This window comes from Phyllostomus discolor, chromosome Y (genome assembly GCF_004126475.2).
Source record: "Phyllostomus discolor isolate MPI-MPIP mPhyDis1 chromosome Y, mPhyDis1.pri.v3, whole genome shotgun sequence".
NCBI lineage: Eukaryota > Metazoa > Chordata > Mammalia > Chiroptera > Phyllostomidae > Phyllostomus > Phyllostomus discolor.
This window is the reverse complement of record NC_050199.1, coordinates 3824276-3845307: the sequence shown is the minus strand read 5'-3', so window position 1 is coordinate 3845307 and position 21032 is coordinate 3824276. Positions and strand designations below refer to the sequence as shown.

The following is a 21032-nucleotide window of genomic DNA, read 5'->3' as shown; positions in this document are numbered from 1 at the left end:
TAGGGAGCATATGTGTGGGTCATGTTTTCTTATCCAATCAGCTATTCTGTGTCTTTTGATTGGAGCACTTAATCCATTTACGTTTAAGGTTATTATTGGTAGGTACTTATTCATTGCCATTTATGTATGTGTGTATGTGTGTTCCTCTCTTTCTCTCTCTTTTCCTTCCTTTCCTTAAAGCAGACCCTTTAGCATCTCTTGCAGAGCTGGTTTGGTGGAGGTGTATTCTTTTAGACTTCTTTTGTCTGGGAAGCTTCTTATTTCACTTTCTATCTTGATTGAGAGCCTTGCTGGGTAAAGTAGCCTTGGTTGCAGACCTCTGGTTCTCCTTACTTGGAGTATTTCTTGCCATTCTGTTCTGGCTTGCAGTGTTTCCATTGAGAAGTCAGCTGCTAGTCTTATTGGGGCTCCCTTGTATGTTACTTCCTATTTCTCCTTTGCTGCCTTTCAGATTCTCTCTGTGTCTTGAAATTTTGCCATTTTAATTATGATGTGTCTCGAGGTGGGCCTCTTTGGGTTCCTCTTGATTGGGACTCTGTGTTTCCTGGATTTGTGTGAATTTTTCTCTCATCAAATTAGGAAAGTTTTCCATCATTACTTTTTCAAAGAAGTTTTCTATCTCTTGCTCCTCTTCTTTTACTTTTGGTATCCCTGTTATATGGATATTATTACGTTTCATATTGTCTTGCATTTCTCTTAATCCCTCTTCATTCTTTCTGAGCCTCTTTTCCTTTCTTGCTCTTTCTGGGTGTTTTTTTTCTACTTCGCCCTCCAATTCGCTGATCCGACCTTCTGCTTCATCAGTCCTGCTTTTCATTCCTTATACTGTGTTCTTCAGTTCAGAAATTGTATTCTTCATTTCCTCTTGGTCTTTGTTGATAGCTTATATTTCCTTTTTCATGTGGATATAGTTTACAGTGAGTTCATTGTAGCTTCCCTGTAGTTTCTGGTAGCTCATTGTGAGCTCATTGGGCTTCCTGATAATCATTTCTTTGAACTCAGTATTGATAGTTGAGTTGCCTCTATTTCATTTAGCAGTCTTTCTGAGGCTTCCTCCTTTCCCTTCATTTGGGGACTGTTTCTTTGTCTTCTCATTGTTCATGAGACTCTTCTTGTTAGGCTCTGTTTCTTAACTTAATCTGTTCTGGTTCCCTGTGATTATGGTGTGAACTTGTGTGCTACAATACCTGTGAGATTCAGTGGTGCAGTGTCCTTCGTGTATCCTGGTGTTCACAGCTTCCCCTACTCTTTTTGGGATCAGTTGAAGGAATAAGGCAAAATGTTTTAAGACAGCAATACAGTATTCAATGACATTTACAGTAGCAGGCAGTAGAGAAGAGATGGGAGATCCCTTGGCTACATATAGTGTTAAGTGAGATCTTCCAGCCCACTAGCCATGTTTTAGGAAGGATGGAAAGAAGATAAGACTCTTAATAGGGAGGAAAGGATTGTGAGTTGGATCTAGAAAGCTGTGAGGCTCTCGGTGGATCTAGAAAGGTGTGAGGTGTGGGAGGCCAGATTCTGAAGTAGGGTGGGAATAAAGAATAGTAAATAGGAGTAGTGTGTAAAAGAATAGAGATAACCTTTACAAGGATAGAGTTCAGGAAATTGGGAAGTAGGCTGAGTTTAGGGACCAGTTTTTGTAGTATTTACAATTGTATGAACTAGATCTTATTTACAGAAATATTAACGCAACAATCATGTGGCAGAATCTATGAGAGCTAGATAACAAGAATAAGGAGTATAGAACCTTGAGTGGTGTGTTAATGGAACACAAATGAAGGACAGTAAATTATCAACACACTGTGAATGAGAGAACAGGGGGAACCTATCAAATGACAATATAACCAGCCAAGCCAAGAAGATTATACAGAAAGAAAAAAAATACCAAAATACTATTAAAATAAAAAATGTCAGAAAAATGAGAAAAAGATAATGCAAATTTGCAGTAACTTGCAGGCCCCCCAAAAAAGGGGGGGAAAGCAGAAGATGGAATGCAGGAGAGATAAATTTGGAGTGGAAGGAATAGCACTAGAATGAAAGGAAGAGAAACATAAGGAATTGAGAGATACAAAAATAAGAAGAATTAAAAAGTTACTTTAAAAAACAAGATAAAATCAAACAATCAAACAATAGCCCCCCCCCCCAAAAAACCCTCATGTTGGTTTCTAACTGGCCAAACCAGTTTTTCTGGTTTTGCTGGCTTTGGCAGGCTGAGGGGTATTTGGAATGCTTTTAACCCTTCCCAGTCAGAACTCAGTCAGTCTCTCAAGTACTGTCCCCAGAGCTAGCCACTCACTCTCCCCAGAGCTGATCTGATGCTTTGGGTGCACCATGTAAGCTCCAGGGATGGGGAGGGGTTGCATTCTTTCCCCAATTCCCTGCTGTGGGCTCCAGAAACCCAAGAAGCGCTGAGTCTTTTCCAAGTTCACAGTGTGAGAGTCAGGAATCCCGAAAGGGCACGCTTTCTGGAATTCACCACTGCAGGCTCCAGAAACCCATGAATACCTGTGTCCTTTCTTTGTTCAGGCCTGTGGGATCTGGATCTTTCACAGAACCACACTCACACCAGGTTGGGGGCAGGGGCCCACGGCCAGAACGCCCTTGGTCGCACAGACTGGGGGCACTTACTCTTCCCAGGGCTCTGTGTGGGTGCTCACAGCCCCTGTGTGACTGTCTCCCAATCTGACTCCCCTCTCTGTTACAACAAGGCCTTCCCCAGTGCTTCTCAATGTTTGGGGAGGGAGCAGTGACTCTGCTGTCCCAGGTACCCTGTGGCAGACCCGGGAACACAGGGTCTGAGGGCTACAACCTCCCTGGTCCTCCCACTGATCCCTGGGCCCTTATTATCCTGAAGCAGTCTCCTTATCATCAGGTTTTTCAATGTCCACTATAATCTTTGATGTCCTGTTTTCATAAATGTTGCGATAACCTAAGCCCCTTGCTCTGTTCCTCACAGATCCAAGAATTTCTCTCCCCTGCATAGAGCAAGGAGAATACACTCCCTCTTACAATGCCACCATCTTCCCCCCTCTTCATTCTGTTCTGATTGAATATTCATTTCTTCCTTTTGTTCCAAATTGTTGATTTGAAACCCAGTTTCCTTCCCTTTACTGTTGGTTTTCTGTAGACTTAGCTTTACTTGACTTTGTATAGCTTTCATTTCTTCATTATGCAGCCAAGCTCAATCATTTCTGTGAGCATATGATTACCAGTGTTTTGAACTCTGCATCTGATAGGTTGTCTCTCTCCTTGTTTCTTAATTCTTTCTCTGGAGTTTTGATCTTGTCTTTCATTTGGACCATATTTCTTTGTCTTGGTGCACCTGATATGTTGTAAGCTGTGGAGCTGCAGGTATTCACCAAGGTGGGGCAACCCTCTTGCTGGTTTGTGGCAGAGGGGTCAGAGAGGGAACAATGCCACTTGCTCCACTCTTGCCCTACTATATACAGTAACTTCCCTCACTTCCTACAAGCAGATAGTGCCTTTCAGGTGCTGATTCAGTTGTGTGGGTTTGTGTAAGCTCTAGGACCCTGTGGGCATCTGCAACAGATGCCTCTGTGAAGCTGGAGTTTGTTGTGCCTTCACAACTCCCACAGAATTTTACAGCCAGAGGTTCTGAGTCTAGTTTCCTGCACTGAAACCCTGTGTTCCACTATCTGTCTTTGCTGTTTCCCCTCCCCCATTTATCCTCTAGTTTATCTGCATACTAATGTGAGATTGCTGGTCCACGACACCTTGCCTTGCCCACATGGTCTACTCCCTTGCCACATACATCATCTCTGCCCTACTGCCCATCTATGCCACTCCTACCAGTCTGGATGAATGTTTCTTTATCTCCTTGGTTGTCAGAGTTCTATGCAGTTTGATTTTCTGGCAGTTATGGGGTTTTGTTTGCTTTTAAATTGGTTTTTATCCTTCTTTTGGTTGTGTGAGGAAGCAAAGTGTTTCTTCCTACACCTCCATCTTGGCCAGAACTCCCCAAAACATCTTAAGATTTTTTTCTTCAGCTTTACCCATAATACCCTTTATAATAAGGGAAAAAATGTAAAAGAGAGATAGGAAATGCTTTAGACTTTTGAGGCTGGAAAATCTATGGTCATAACTATTCAACTCTGCCATTGTAGTACATAAGTAGCCATGATGATCATAGGTAAACAAATAGATGTGGCTGTGTTCCAACAAAAGTTTTGTTGTTGTTTTTTTTACCAAAGCAGACAGCCAAATTCCTGCTTTATACTATATACCACTCTAGAAAATGGTCTTATTATTCTAGGGTTGTGTTGTTTGGGGGTTGACTTCTTTAAAGAATAATATTTTGTATAGTTGCTGTGTTTTATTAGTATCTTTAAGGCTAACTGTGAATTAAATTGTCAGCAAGAAGTATTTCAGTTAAAGAAATTAGAGATCAAAATTAGGGATTTTTTGATGTGGTTATTAAATCTTGATTTGGTTTTCAATCTGTTGGTAAGAGACTATTTGCTTATTAAAGAAAACATTTTAAGTTATGTATATAGATTCTTCATAACTTCAAGGATTGTTTTTAAACATTTACTTGGTATATTTTGATAGTTTCTTAATACTAATGTTTATTTGAAAAATATTACAGTTAACCTTTGACTAATTCATAAGGAAGTAGTTTTTGTGATATTGCTAAGTTTTGAATAACATAAAGTTGAGTAGTTAACCATCTCTTAATGGGGAAATAGGCATCTGGTTAATTGTGTTCATGATGGGGTAGAGGTAGTTTCTACATAGAGCCTTTAGCCCTTGTATCTGAGATCATGACTTAACTCAGTCCAAATTTTAGGTACTTTTATTTGAGTCCTACTTTTTAGGTACAGCAAGATGGATCACTATGAATTTTCAGGACATCAAAAATTGTTGCTTTTTGACCTTCTCTTAGGAACTAATTCCTGTTCTAACATAATATTCTTCAATTGAGATCTTTGAGGGATCAGGTAAAAACTAAGGCTTTTAAATGCTTTGATTTTTTAATAAAGTCTAGTCGGAATTACAGAGAAACAGTAAAAGGAAGTGAATTCTAAGCACATATAAAGGAATATACAGTATGTATGTCTGCTTTCTGCTAGACAGTTCTCCATTTGATAGGAGAACTTGGAGATAGGATGGTGCAAAACACACAGTCCCTGTTCTTACTGAATTTGTTCTCTAGATGGATAGACACATGGCTGGTTCAGAAAAAGATCATTTTAAATGTCAATGAGTAAAGAAACAAAAGCAAGGTAATGTGATAGAGTAATGTGATAAGGTAATGGGATGGGGTGTTGGATGAATTAGTATAGTTCTTTAGATTACACGGTCAAGGAGCACTTGTCTTGGGAGCCACTGTTTGAGCTAACAGCTAGAGTACAGAGATCTCAGGGAGAATAAAACAAGGCTGAGGGAAGAGACCTGAGCATGGAGTTCAAAGAATACCAGAGTGCCTCCTAATGGTTGTGATTGAAGGACACAGCTTTAAGGATGGGGACGTGGTTAACAGTGTAGACAGGGTCAGGACTCATAAGGTTTCCTGGATTGAATTTTTATATTAAGTGTAATGGGAAGTCATTGTCTTTACTTTTCATTGATGAGTCACACAATTTTATGTAAAGAATGGGCACTAAGTAGCACTAACTGAGGAGGTAAGAATGTAGAAAGGGGCCCACTTAGAATACTGCTGTTTCAGATAGGATATGAGGATAGTTTGAATAAGCTTAGTGCTTAATAAAGATAAGTATACAGATTTGGAGGTATGTTGCAGTAGAGTCAATCAGATCTGGGAAGACTGAGGGAACGGGAGCAAAAGGGAGAATACAGGCCATGCTGTTAGGTATTTAGTTTTAACAAGTTGTCAAGTAAGTTGCAGCACCATTTACTGAGATGTTACATGAGTGATAGAGGGGAGAAGAATTTTGTTTTGAGCACAAGTTATGGAGCATTCTTAAGTGATTTGGTAGAGACCATTTTATGGAATGCTTAAGGGTTAGGATCACAGAAGTCTAGCAGTTAAAACTTGTTTTAATGCTAATTGGGTAGAATTTTAGTGGAATATTGCAGAACTTATTTTGCCTTATCAGTAAGTTTGAGATATCCCATAAGTCCTAAATGCTACTATTCATGTTATATTCTAGGTTTCATTAAATGTTTTCGCTAGCATTGTATCTTCATGACAGTCACTGATGCCTCATCTTAAAACTTAGAATGTGTTGTCTGTGCTAATAGGAATATTCTTTATATATTTTGCAGTGTATTTTATTACATTTTCTAACTAAATTAAAAATCTTACCTATATCCTTTGAACTCTGTCCAGGAGGTCAGTGCTATGGACAGCAAAATAGAACATGAACCTTTGCATGTACAGGGTTTTGAAAATCGTTATACATGAAGTTTTTATCTCATAAACTAGCTGTGACTTACCTTACTTCCATTTTTTCATTAGTCATGTGTGTGCATTTACAGAAAGCAGGGGAAAAGATACTAGAATGGACCAAAAATGTGATATTTTCAAAACCTTCTATTAAATATTTGTGACCTATTAATGCCCTTTTTAAGAATACTGTTTCCAGCAACATTAATTTTGTAGTAAACTATTTAGATCAAGTCTGATTATGTGTAGTCACTTTTGTAACTCTGTTTTATAGAAGAGCAACAAAAGTTTACTGAAGAATAAAAATAGTACTGGCTTACCCCTGTGGGCTGTTCTTGTTTGTAGTCCTTAATGTACAGATGAGCAACAGCCCACACTCTTAGCCAATGACTGTTTAATCTGCTTCAGAATAACCTTGATTTTCTCAGTGGTGCTTCTCTATCAAGTCTTTTGACCCTTTTCCAAGTGAATGGACAAAGGGAAACCTTGGTGACTGCTCCCAGTTGCCGTAGTGATGCATGATAATTGCCAGTGACTAGGAGCCCAGAAAGAGACACACAGCTCATGTCTCAGCACAATTGTTTGTAAAGTCTCAATTGCATGTTACAACCTAAGTGTGTATATTGTTAAAAGAATCTGTTTTTATTTTTGACTGAAATATTTGAATACACTTTTTTATTTTATTTTAATCATTGTTCAAGTACAGTTTTCTCCCTTTTACTCCCATTCCAGCCCACCCACCGAACCCTCCCCACTTCCCTCCCATGACCACCCTCTCCCTAGTTTTTGTCCATGTGTCCTTTAAATTTGTTCCTGTAATGAATACATTTTAAACATTCAATTCTTTATGGATTTTTACACCACTAGTAAAGTCATGGTTATTTTCAACAGTTTGCAACTACTGCCACATGGCAAAACCCAGAACCACCCATGGACTTAAGAATAATGGAGAAGGACCGAGCTAACTGTCCATTCTACAGTAAAACGGGAGCTTGCAGGTTTGGAGATAGGTAAATTTTTATTTAGTTAAATTTTTATTTATTTTCTGAGTTTCAGATTGAAAACAATGAGGCTCATGACTTCTTTTTTACGGAGAAGCACAGGTTTCAGTTTGAAGTTTTAAGAATCTGACATTGCTGTGTTCTTGCAGCTTCTCCAGTTCCTCTGCAAACCATTGTTTACTCACCAATGTCTGTTCCCCAGGTGTGCTTAGCCCAGTTCTCTGATGGTGACTCCATTGAATTCCTCCCACAACTTTATGAAGATGCCTCCATTAATCTGTATAGCCAACCTGTATGGGGAATAATACATTAATGATGTTTCAGAAAATATTCTGGCTTTGTTTTTCAAATAGAAAACACTAGAAAATGAAGTTTTATTTATTTTTATTTTTTAGCCGATGTCTTATTTTTATTTATGTTGTTTATTTCTGTTCATTGGGTATTTTTATTAGTGTTCAATTATAGTTATCCCGATTTTTCCTCCATTGTTCTCCCCCGCTCCTTGTATTTTAAAAATTGCTGCAATCAACTGGATATCTCTGAAGGACAAGATCAGTGAGGAGAGGGAAATTATCCTTACTCAGTGTGCTCAGACTTAGGAACAGGCTTCTGGTTTTTAAAAGTAGCCTCCACAGTTGTCACTTTTAAAAAGTTACTTATGTTCTTTCTGTCTTATTTTATCTTGTGTAGATGGGTATTAAAACAATTATCCCTGTATAAGATAGTTCACATTGAAATGAGTGAATGCTTTGGAAGCACATGCAACAATGCCAAATACAAGGCAAGTACTGTCTTAGCATTTGCTGGCATTTTCATTATGATCATTGTTGCTTCTGTTCTCTGAGTCATTCTTCTCTTCTGGCTTGAGTTATCTGAAAACAGCATATTTGTCTGGAAAAGTAAATGTTGATGTCTGTTGATTCAACAAATATTTAAACATTTATATTATAGGTACTTGTGCTTTTTGTAATTTGTTTTACTTATTATATTAATAAGTAAAGTAGGTAAAGTATTCATAATGAATGAGCCCATCTGAGACAAACTCTAATTTTCATTCTGATTTCTATTTAAAAAAATCAATCATAAGAAAATGTATTAATTCTAAAAAAAGAGAATAGATAAATTTATAAGTGTATAATGTGAAACTATATTGTTCCCTTCTATATTGTATTCAAGAAAGGAACTTGTGTGATACTATATCTTCTTCATAGTTCTAAAATCTCAATTTACAGGTAATACTACCAACCCAGATAAATTTTTCTGCTTTTTTTAGTTACCTCTAATTCATGTACAGCTGAGTTAGCTCAGCATTGACCACATTTAAACTAAGAAAATAGTCCTGTTCTTTATAATGGTTAGCCTCATTTATTAAAGTAAAATAAAATTATATTGATTATAATAACATATAATAAATAAACTTCAGCAATACGTCTTTCACATTCATATCATTCCAGTCTTTACTGGAGTAGCACTCTTGATTTCTTTCAAACTCTTTTTGTTAGCATTCACAGCTTGTCTAATTTTGTGCAAAACAAATAGGTTTAGGGCAGTCTTGGCTTTCAACATGCCTTCCTCACTCAGCTTGATCTTTCCAACTTTCGATGTAAAGGAAGAGATGTGCGACTCTTCCTTTCAGCTGAGTCCATAGAGTCCAGTGTAATGGATGAGTTCAGTATTATTGTTTCAGGGAATGGGAAGGCCAGAGGAGAGCTAGAAATAATAGGGGGACAACTTGTCTGTGTAACCGTCACAACATACAGTTACTAAGTTTGTCATTTAAATGGACATGGTGGTGGCACCCAAAAATAATAAAAGTAATTGAGGCCTGTGCAGCTCCCATCCTGGCTGTGGTTTGGAGTTGCTATCTGATTCATAAAGCAAAGTAGAGGGTTTGTCTTCTGGGAAGACTAAGTGGTCTTCTCTTCTGAAGACACCTCCTACATAGTTGGTTAAAAAGGAAGGGAGGGAGGGAGGAAAATAATAATAATAAAAGTAGTTACATCAGGATTACTGATCACAGATCACCATAGAAATAAAATAATGAAAAAGTTTGAAATATTGTGAAAATTACCTAAACATGGCACAGATAGGAAGTGAGCAAGTTCTGTTGAAAAAATGGTGCCAATAAACATCAGTATGATGCTGATGCTCAACACAGACCTTCACTTAAAAAAAAAAATCTTTGAAGAATTGTGAAGCACAAGCTTTACATGCATTATTCTTACATATGTGGGTACTCTCCAGACTCCCACATATGGTAACTCTGCATTTTACCACAATTTTGAGGTTAAATGGACTTTTTTTTTCCTGTGCTTTCACGTATGTAAAGATTGCTGAACTTTTTGAAAGGGAGCTGAATGGCATAAATATTTGGGAATAATTCCCAAAGTGTACATTTTAATGACAGGCCATACTTTGTTGGCCTTTTTCTTTTTTTGGAGAGAGAAGTAAGGAGGTAGAAAGATGAAAAGAAAAACCAGTTGACTGCCTCTCTTGTGCACCCCAGCAGGGGAGCAAACCCACATAGCACACATGTGTCTTGTCCAGGAATTAAACCGGTGACCTCTTTCTTTGTGGAACAAGGCTGCCAACTAAGCTACGCTGATCAAAACTTGTCACTATCAACATAGTTTTTCTAAGTGTTGAAATTAGATGTGTAAGGGAAACTTACTATATTAAAATTAAGTCAAAACATTTGACTTCCCAAGTTTTTATTTAGAATTTAAAGCAAGGTCTTTGTGTGTGACGTGTAACTATTGGGCTACTGAATGTAAACTTTTGCTGCCTGTGCAGGTGTTCACGTAAACACAATTTCCCCACATCGAGCCCCACGCTCCTCATTAGAAGCATGTTCACAACGTTTGGAATGGAGCAGTGCAGAAGGGATGACTACGACCCCGACGCCAGCCTGGAGTACAGCGAAGAGGAGACCTACCAGCAGTTCCTGGACTTCTACGAGGACGTGCTCCCCGAGTTCAAGAACGTGGGGAAGGTGATCCAGTTCAAGGTGAGCATGCACAGTGTGCCTGAAGGGGTGGGTTCAGTCCCTACTGAGGTACCTGTCAGAATGGGGGAGCAAGGGCTCTCCATCTAGGGGGGGCATGTGTGATGACACAGTGCCTGGCCTGGTGTCGGCCACCCAGCCACTCAGTGAATGTTATGCCTTTAGGGCTTACCTTCATTTTTTAAAGATTCGAATTTATTTTTATAGAGAAGAAGAAGGGGAGACACATCAGTGTGTAGTTGCCTATCGTGTATCTGCTACTGAAGGTCTGGCCAGCAACCCAGGCATGTACCCAACTGGGTGACCCTTTGGTGCACAGGTCTTCACTCAGTCCACTGAGCCACACCAGCCAGGGCACTGGGTTAGCATCTTTTTCACACTCCTCATTGCTTTATAGTACAGGTACTACATGAAATCATAAACTACCATTACCATGTATTTGTTAGATGCTGAGGGTTTTATTACAAAGGATTATTTATTATGTACATTAATGGTTCATCTCCTTTACATCCTATGAATTCTTTGAATATCTCTGCAGATAGTTAATGCAACATTAACTTATATGTCTATGATGGTTAATGCACTCCCTTCCTTTGTAGTTGGTCTCATCTACAGCTGCAGCATAACACAGACTGTTTTTGTTATTTCATTGTGTTGACAGTGTTTGCTTTTCCCTTCCAAGCAACCTTCACATTGTTCCTTTTGGAACTGAGAACATATGTCATGATGTTTTTACATATTGGATACTTCCATAGTGAACATAGTGTCCAAAACTCATGGTTTGTGATACTGAAGGAAGGAGAAGTATGCCAGTGGCACATAGTAATTTTTTAAATATTCTTTCTTATTTATTAATTGTTTTCAAGTACAATTGTCCCCATTTTCCCCTCACCATCCCCCTGCCACCCCAGCCATCCCCACTGCCCACCCTTGATCCTACCCCTTTTGGTTTTGTCCATGTGTCCTTTATACATGTTTCAGAAAACACTTCCTCCTTTATCTCCCATTGTCTTCCCCCAGCTCCCCACTAGTTACTATAAATATTCTTAAAAGCTAACTCAAACCAGGTCTAATGCTATTACTCTCAGGGACCATTATTGTAATTCTACCATACTGAAGCCTCCTGCCTTGTTTACAATTTGATCAGAAGATTCTAACATGAATAATTTTCTTAGGAAAAAACGCAGACCACATAATTTGAAAAAAGATAAAACTAAACCTATGGGTTGTTTTCTGATAGTTGGAAATGGCACTTAAGAGTTAGGACAGTATAATAAAGCTACTAACCAGCAACACTCTTGTTACACTTGAAGGGTAAATAACAACCATTAAATTCAGTGCTACATTGCTACTTACTGAGTTTAAGATTTTAAAAAAAATTCTTTCACTTTATCTTTTGCTTCTGATCTGTTGTTTCTGTTGTGTATATCTTCCTATCTTTTAACTAATTTTCAGTACAATTAATAAAGCTGAAGTGGACAGTCTGTAACACCACACAACCGTGTTAGAAGCATAGGTCAAGGAGTCACTGTGGGGTCGAATAGGCCTGTGCTTCACAATATAACACTTTACCCCATCAGTCCTTTTCCTTACCTCAGAAGATTATCAATGTCTTCCTTCTTTAGTCTCTAAATTATACAAACTTTTGGAATATTTATAAGAGATAAGTTTTATTATCTCTATAAATATTATCTCAGAGATAATATTTATGCTTCAAAACTTAATACTGATTAATGAAATCCCACCTTTAACCCACTATCTAAAATTTTCTTTTGCTTAAGAGTCCAAGGTCTATGATGTTCTTTTCTTTCAGTTGTATTGAGATGTAGTTAACATACATTACTGCATAAAATTAAGGTTCAGCATAATAACTTGATTATGTTGTGAAATTATTACCATAATAAATTTGGGCTCTGGCTGGTGTAGCTCAGTGGATCGAGTGCAGGCTGTGAATCAAGAGGTCCCTGGTTTGATTCCCGATCAGGGTACATGCCTGCATTGTGAGCCAGATCCCCTGTAGGGGCGCACGAGAGGCAACCACACATGGATGTTTCCCTCTCTTTCTCTCCCTTCCCCTTGCTCTAAAATAAATAAAATCTTTAAAAAAAAATTTTGGCTAATGGCCATCATTTCATACCTGTCCCCTAAAAAATGAGAAACCTTTATTCTCATCAATTTTTAAACATACCATGGAGCACTATTAATTATAGTCATAAGGTTGTACATTATCTCTAGTACTTACTACCTTTTCACCACTTTCATCAAATTTTCCCTCATCAAACTCCTACATCTGTTAACTATATACATTATGTCTTTTTCTATGAGTTTTTTTTGTTTTTAGGTTCCATGTAAATGAGATTATTACAATATTTGTATTTCTCTCACTTACTTCACCAGGCATAATGCCTCTGCTATCCAACCATGTTGTCACAAATGCCAAGATTTTATTGTTTTGCATAGCTGATTCATATTCCATTTACTATAGATTATATTTTCCTTGCCACTCATCTGTAGATAAACATGGTTTTTGTAGTCCCAGTGGGCTATTATAAATAATACAGTAGGAAACACACTGGTGCATATATCTTCTTAAATTAGTGTTTTGACTTTCTTTGGAATGAATAACCAGAAGTGGAATTGCTGGATTTTATTTTATTTTATTTTATTAGGAAACAAAGCCAAGTTTATTTGTTCATTTCTTGCATGTAAAGCACTCCTCCGTGACATTCTTTCCCTGAAATTCTTTGCCATGTCCTTAACTGCACCCAATAACTCTACAGAGTTTTTCTTCTGTCAAATTTTCAGAGGCCTAAGCATTCCCTTAGTTTCTTCTTGTCATCAACCTTAATTAGATTCATCTGGTGTTCAGAACAAAGATTCTCCGCCAATTTGACATATTCTTCACAGTTACATGGAAGCACACAAAAATGGGCTTGGCACTTGCCTAAAATCTTGGCAGCTGCACAAATTCCTCATGCTAGGTCATTGTTGAAAAAGAAATAGTCCTTTAGCATTTCTTGTAACGCATTTCTAATCTCTTTTACACATCCACAAATGATGCTGGTTTTTGTTGTCTTTTTTTAATTTTATTTCTTGACTTTAGCAAGAAAGAGAAAGAGAAAGAGAAACATTGATCTCCTTATTGATGCATTCACTGGTCGATCCTTGTATATGCCCTGACTGAGGATCAAACCCACAAACTTGGTGTATCAGGATGATGTTCTAACCAGCTGAGCTGAGCTGCCCTGCCAGGGCATAATGCCAAATCTGGAACACACCAAAACATGCATCTTGCATAACTCTGCAGAAGCAGAGAAAACATGATATTTCTATTTTTAATTTTTTGAGTATCCTAAATAACTTTTTCATAGTAATTGCATCACCAGTGTACATGAGACAGGGTTTCTTTTTCTGTGCATTATGACCAATGTTTCCTGGTTTTGGTCTTTTTGATAACAGCCATTCCAACATGTATGAAATTATATCTTATTTTGGTTTTAATTTACTAGATAATTAATGATATAGAACATTTTTTCAGTAGTCTTTGGAAAAATGTATATTCAGATTATCTGTTAATTTTTAATTGTTTTTATATTTTAGCTATAGAGTTATGAGTTTGATCTCTTTTCATTCATTCAGCCATTCTGCATCTTTTATGGAAAATTTTTTCGTTTTACATTGACAGTGATTATTGAGATTGTAAGGACTTAACTATTGCTGTTACACTCATTGTTTCCTGATTGTTCTGTAGACTTGTGTCTTATTCTGGTTGTATTCTTTTTTGATTTGGTAACTTTTGCTATCAGTGTACTTTAACATCTTTATTATGTTCTTTGCAACTACTACATACCTTGTGTATAACATATTTTATCTTACAATTCTAATGCCCTGTTTTAAAATGGTAAAACTTAACTTACTGGCATTCCTAAACTTCACATTTGTAGCTCTCCTGCTCCTCACATTTTAGGTAGATATTATAGTTTATGTATTTCTTATGTTAATTGAAAACCTTGGGCTAATCAAATTGGCAGTTATAATGGAAGACTACATAGTAAATTTTTAGTACAGAAAATTTAAAAATAAGTTAATTTAGCATAAGAAATTAATAACAGGTCCTTGGGATCAATTGGGCAAAATCATCTCTAATGACGCTTGCCTAGATCTCCTGAGGCCTTTTACTGTTTCTTGTTAGGATGGTGTTATAAAACCTACTTAGTATAGTTCATTCATAATTATTATGGAATTTTTTATTCCCCTCTCCACTTAGGTTGCTGTAGTAAAACTACATTAGAGAAAAATTATAAAATTACAAAATATTTTGGAGAAAAAGGTAAACTATTCTGTGAATGTTTGAAAGTTTTTCTGCTGCTCTATATATATACACAAACCATTTTTATCATTTTTGAAGGCAGATTCTAAACATTCTACTTTATTTAATGTTAAAATATATTTGTACACCGTCCAAACAAGAATCTTATCAATCTCAAAAATGAATGAAGATGTTTAAATCAGTAAAAGCACTTCACGGAGTAATTTGACATGTAACTTACATTTTGGTGTGCATCTTCTAGTTATTCATACTAGAAAAATCCTCATATCCTCCCAGGGATACTAGCTACAGCACTGTTTATTGATGAAGAATTGAAAGCACTTTGTTTAGCCATCATTAGTGAGATGGGCAAATAAAATAAACTTGATACTTTGATGTCGTCAGCATACAGTAGAGTCATTAATTTTTGTTTCATAATCTTTAAAAGTGTGTGATATTTATATCAGAATGGGGTGAAGACAGTCTATTTAGTAAATGGTGCTGGGAAAATTGAAGATATGTGCAAAAAAATTGAATCTAGACCACTGGGAAGAAGGTGAAGGATTTAAGAAATACAGATTGGCAGTTACAGAATAGTCACAGGCTGTAAAATGCAGCATATGAAATATAGTGATGATATTGTGGTTACTATGTATGGTGTCACTGGAATGGAGGGAATTCTTTTAAAGTATATGATTGCCTAACTGTGTTATCCACATGAAACTATTACAAAAATTAAAAATATTTAAGCATAGAAGGCAGAACTACATAAATTTTTCATTACAGACATGTTTTGCTTATATATTAGTAAATAAGTGTATGTTCACATATGTAAACAAATTTCTGTGTGTCAAAGTATATTCTATGGCATACATCCATATGTGCCCCATGTATGTTATGTGTGTGTGTTTGGAATTCAGATAATATAACAAACTTTGGGATAGCACTTAACCTACAAAGGAAAGGGCTCCAGCATGTACAAAAAATAAAACCTTGACGTTTTACTCATTGTTTAAAATCCCAGTAAACAAAGATCAGATCATTAGGGCTGTCAGTCCTTTTATATGCTGAAGTATATCTTTAATAGACTAAAGTAGCCTAGTACCTCTGTGCTGGTAATGCTAGCCTGGACAAAGTGGGTTTGACAGTTTGTTTCTTTTATTTATGCTTTTTAATGGTAGAATTCTTCATTACTCCTTAGGTGAGCTGCAACCTGGAACCTCATCTGAGGGGCAATGTGTATGTTCAGTATCAGTCGTAAGTATTCTGAACATAAAAGCCCTCATATTTTTTAAAGTATATTTATTTCTTTATGTTAATTTCTGGGTTATTCACTGAATTTATACCTTTTATATACATAATATTTTTTAAAAATTAAAGGTGATGAGCTGGTACAGAAAACATTGCATTTAATATATACATATGTATTTTTTAATCTTTTTCTGTAGTATTTATCTATATGATTTAGTAATTAAAATTCAATACTGAGAAAAGAATATCTAAAATAGAGAATATAGAAGTAAAAATTTGCCTATGCTAGAGATTGAGACCAGAATAAACTTAGGTTTATTTAGTTGGCTAAGAAAACAGGTAGTGTTTATTATTGCTTTATGTTGATATTAGACTATTTCATGACTGTTTAATATTCACGCTAAACAAGATTGGTAATCCTAGTTGAAGAAAAACAGGCTTTAGCAATGGAAACTGCATTTTTCAGTGGCCATCTATTGAATTTAAAAGGTAGTTTTCAGCCCTGGCTGGCATAGCTCAGTGGATTGAGCGCAGGCTGCGAACCAACTATCGCAGGTTCGATTCCCAGTCAGGGCACATGCCTGTGTTGCAGGCATGACCCCCAGCAACCACACAGTGATGTTTCTCTCTCTCTCTCTTTCTTTCTCCCTCCCTTCCCTCTCTAAAAATAAATAAATAACATCTTTTTTAAAAAAGGTAGTTTTCATCCATCAAAATATATCACAGGGTATTAAACATGTCATAGAATATATGTTGAGCTTTAGGAGCTTTAATGATCTAGTAGGAACTCTGTAGTATAAAAGTAATTGACTTGGTGGTCTTATAATAAATCAACACAGGGGTTAATTAATGATATGGTTAATCTGCATGTTAGAATTTTAAAGTATAGCCTTTAATTTGTGGTTTACAGAGAAGAAGAATGTCAAGCAGCCCTTTCTCTCTTTAACGGACGATGGTATGCAGGGCGACAACTTCAGTGTGAATTCTGCCCGGTGACGCGGTGGAAAACTGCAATTTGTGGTAAAACGCAATTTGATGATTATCTTTATTATTTCACTGTAATACAAGGGGATATTCTTACTAGTTTAAAAAAGACCATTCTTCTCAAGGTGTAAAAAAAAGTCTCTAGGCATAGTTTTAATCTTTCCCAGCATGAACAGAATCATATTTTAATCTGTAACACCTTTTGGTTCATCTTACCCATGAAGTAATAGAAGTCCAACAAACTGGTGACAGTCAGAAATTAGTCTCATTGTCTGATCTTGGATACTAAGCTCTAAGCCCTAAATTTGAAGAAGCGATATTTTACTTACCGCAGTTCTAAAGGCTTCTTCTACTCATTGATTCCTCTCACTTGGAATGTTTTTCCAATGTGCTTTCCACCTTTGTGCTTAATGATTTTTGTATCATTTTCTGTCATGTCATTATGTAATGTTTTCATCTTAAAAGAGATCGTATTTTTGTAGTGTAGAGATTAATTGTAGCTGTATGACCTGTTAAGGGTGATTTTAATCAGATTGACTCATGGATAGTGGTCACAAAATCAGGAAATGAGTCAGTTCTTTGCTGGCCTTAACTATTTTTAAATTTCTATCAGATGGTTTTATATAAACTATTAAAGCCTCAGATGAGAAAAGATGAAGCTATAATGCCATAGGAGAAAATTTATGTTTTTCTTTATGTTTGCTTATATGCTTTGTACAAAACTTAAAATTAATTATTAAAAATGCATAAAGTGAATCACACTAGGGGTATGCCAGCCTTCCTTAGTGGTGTTAGGTCAGAGTCACTCAAGAAACCAGATGATGTAGTGAGCTAAGGAGCAGGGTTTATTAGCAGGCAGTAAGGGGGACAGTGGAGCCAACCAAGGGAGGTGAAGACCCATGGGGGAAAGTACAGCCAACCTAGGGAGGTTGCAGCTCGCTTGGTTGTTCTTAGGTCAGGTTTTTTTGTTGTTGTTTTGTTTTGTTTTGTTTTTAGGTCAGGTTTTTTCAACACAAAAACCTGAAGGGTATCAGAAGGGTATCAGAGTTTGATTGGCTAGAGCTGGTTGCTGGGTGCAGGCTCCAGTTAAAGCTGCATCCTGTTATGCTGGATAGGCCAACCCCAGACCCTAATCTTCATCTGTTTTTCCTGGGTAGGGTCTGCAGGCAGCTTTCCATGGTGCCATTCTAGCCTGGTGATTTTCTAGGGCTGCCTAGGTCTGCCAAGTGGATGCTGTCATTTTTTAAAGATTTTATTGAGTTATATAGACAGAAGGGAAGGAAGAGACAAAGAGAGGGAGGAAAACATCACTGTGTGCTTGCATGTCACACGCCCTGTGCTGGGGACCTGGCCTGCAACCCAGGCATGTGCCCTGACTGGGAATTGAACCAGTGACCTTTTGGTTTGCAGGCCTGTGTTCAATCTACTGAGCCACACCAGCCTGGACAGGATGCTATCATATTAAAAGTATATTAAAGTGGCAAGGTGAAAAACAGATTCTGTGAGAACCCTGGAAGAACCATTTCAAATTAAGTTTAAAGATTCATGAGATGAAGGTGGTAAAATTATTTTCTCCACATAAAAGTGATTTTTTCCCTGGCTGAGTGGCTTAGTTCATTGGAGCATTGTCTCATACACCAAAAGGTTGCAGGTTTGATCCATGGTAAGGGCATGTGAAGGAGGCAACCAATTAATGTATGTATGTATGTATGTATGTATGCCTCTCTGTCTGTCTGTCTGTCTCTCTCTGTCTCTCAATTCAATAAACGTATTTGAGGATGAGAATTTAAACAAACAAATAAATAAATAAAGTGATTACTTTTGTCACTTACTAGTGGCTAAAATTTCAGGTTCTTTACTTCCCTAAAAAACAAAAAGTGTCTTTTTTATTTTACTCATTCTACTAGGTGTTACATGTAATCTCATTATAGTTTTGATTTGCATTTACCTAATGGGCATTTTTATATCTCTGGAAAAATGTCAGCTCTGGAACTTTTTTTTTAAATTGGGTTATCTTTTTATTATTGACCTGTAAATGGTGGTTAAATATTCTAGAAATAAGTCTAACTGCAGATATATGCTATGCAAATATTCTCACTTGTCATGGTTTATTTTTTTCCTCCTTTTTTCATGGTATCTTTTGAGGCACAGAAGTATTTAAATTTAATAAATTTCAGTTTATTTTTTTGCTCATTGTGATTTATATACTATAACCAAGAAACTATTACTTATATATATTCTTTAAGGAGTTTTAATTCTTACAGTTAGATGTATAATATATCCATGTTTTAGTTAATTTTTGACTAGTGCCAGGGAGGAAAGTATTTCACATTTAATTAGTTTATGTAATTTGGAGAACTGACTTTGTGTTTTAAAATGTTTGAAAGCCTCAGAGGGATTATTGAAATAGTTTTCTATTTGTCAAGAATCTCTTGTATTTAAAGAACTTGATAACTTTAAAACATTCACACATGTTTATTAATTTTTTTAAGTATAAATAAAATACAGTTTCCTCCACCTATAGTAGGCTCTTCCTTTTGGTCAATAGTGGTCTTGCCATCACTGTGCTCATAAAGCTTGCTACCAAGGGCAAGTTCAAGAATGTTAATTAGGGATCTACACTATTAATCAGTGGGATGGTGGCACCCAGAAGAAATTATATGATTATGTGGTTGCTATTTATTCAGTTGTATTCTGAACCAAAAGTTAGTAGAAAAATGGGACACTCTTTGTTTTTAAAAGTTTTGATTTTTTTTAACTTTAAGAATGTCATTTATTTAACTATTAGAATTTTTTGGAATGGTTCACAGTAGAAAATAGTTCAAACATATGTAAACATGAGAAATGAACTTTCTAAAATTGATGAAGGACCAGCTATAAATGCCATTTCCTAACTGTATCATTGCAGGTTTATTTGAAATACAACAATGCCCAAGAGGAAAACACTGCAACTTTCTTCATGTGTTCAGAAATCCCAACAATGAATTTTGGGAAGCTAATAGGGACATCTACCTGTCTCCAGATTGGTCTAACTCTTCTTTTGGCAAGAACTCAGAGAGAAGAGAGAGGATGAGCCACCATGACGAGTACTATGGCAGGCCCAGGAGGAGGAGAAGCCCCAGTCCAACCCAGAGGAAAAGTAGTAACAGGGAGAAGAAATCTCACAAACACATGGCAGAAAATCGTGAAAGGTACAGTTCACAAAGTAGAGAAAGAAGAAGGGACTGTGGTCATAGTCAGGGCAGCTTGAGTAGAGGGAGCCAGAGCCATGAGAGTCACCGCATTAGCTTCTCTAGACACAGAAATCCTGGTAGGAGGAGGTCAGGTAGTAAAGAGAGAACGGCTTCAAGTTCCAGCTCCAAATAAACTATGTTTTATGTCCAATACATTAGTTGGATAGAAAGCCCTGAACTGGGAAAGGATAACGAGTTTGACACGTGTAGATGAATCCTGTTTAAAGACCATAAGCAGTTTAAACAATTTGTAATCCTAATCCTTAGAAATAAATCAACATTTGAGTATTGCTTTAAACTTTTTTCTTCTTATGGATATGTACACATTTTCTTACATAAAGTTAAGATTATAAGTGACTTTTATTTTTCACATATAATACTTCATCATATTTTATTAGCCCATCTATTGAGCTGATTTTATTTACATTGTGGCTGTCAGTTTACTTGACACATCTCTATTGTATTTCAGACTTATTTATAATTTTGCACTATTAAAGAATCTTAGGATCTCCAAATAATTTGAAATAATTTCTTGGGGATAAAAATACATTAACTGACATAACACTAAAGTATTTCTAAATTGCCTTTCACACTACCACACAAAATTTACCAGCAATACGTTTTGCTGATTCTGCAATCCAAATTATTTTCATCTTTGCCAGACTGACTAGGTGCACATGTTTTGCTGTTTATTTCTTCATTTATATGTTACTATTTCTATAAATAATATTCACTGTTTCTTTCATAAATCTTGTACCTTATTAATAATCTATATGATTTTCTCAAACTGCTTTCGTTTTTTAATTTATTTTCTGTTTTAAAGTACTAAAAAGTAAACTGTTTTTTCCTTCCTCCTGCCCCAGATTATCCCATTTTAAGT

At 36.5% G+C, this 21032-nt stretch overlaps 1 protein-coding gene across 1 annotated transcript in view; it reads left to right on the top strand.

Moving 5' to 3' along the window:
- Positions 1-20805, top strand: part of LOC114489858 (putative U2 small nuclear ribonucleoprotein auxiliary factor 35 kDa subunit-related protein 1) — a 31066-nt gene extending 10261 nt beyond the window's left edge. The window contains exons 4-9 of the mRNA XM_028503698.2: positions 6463-6498; positions 7262-7380; positions 10165-10378; positions 15886-15941; positions 16846-16955; positions 19828-20805. Of these exons, the coding sequence (XP_028359499.1) occupies positions 6463-6498; positions 7262-7380; positions 10165-10378; positions 15886-15941; positions 16846-16955; positions 19828-20285 (993 nt within the window). The 3' untranslated portion in view covers positions 20286-20805. The remainder of the gene's footprint in view (positions 1-6462; positions 6499-7261; positions 7381-10164; positions 10379-15885; positions 15942-16845; positions 16956-19827) is intronic.
- Positions 20806-21032: the final 227 nt, after the last annotated feature.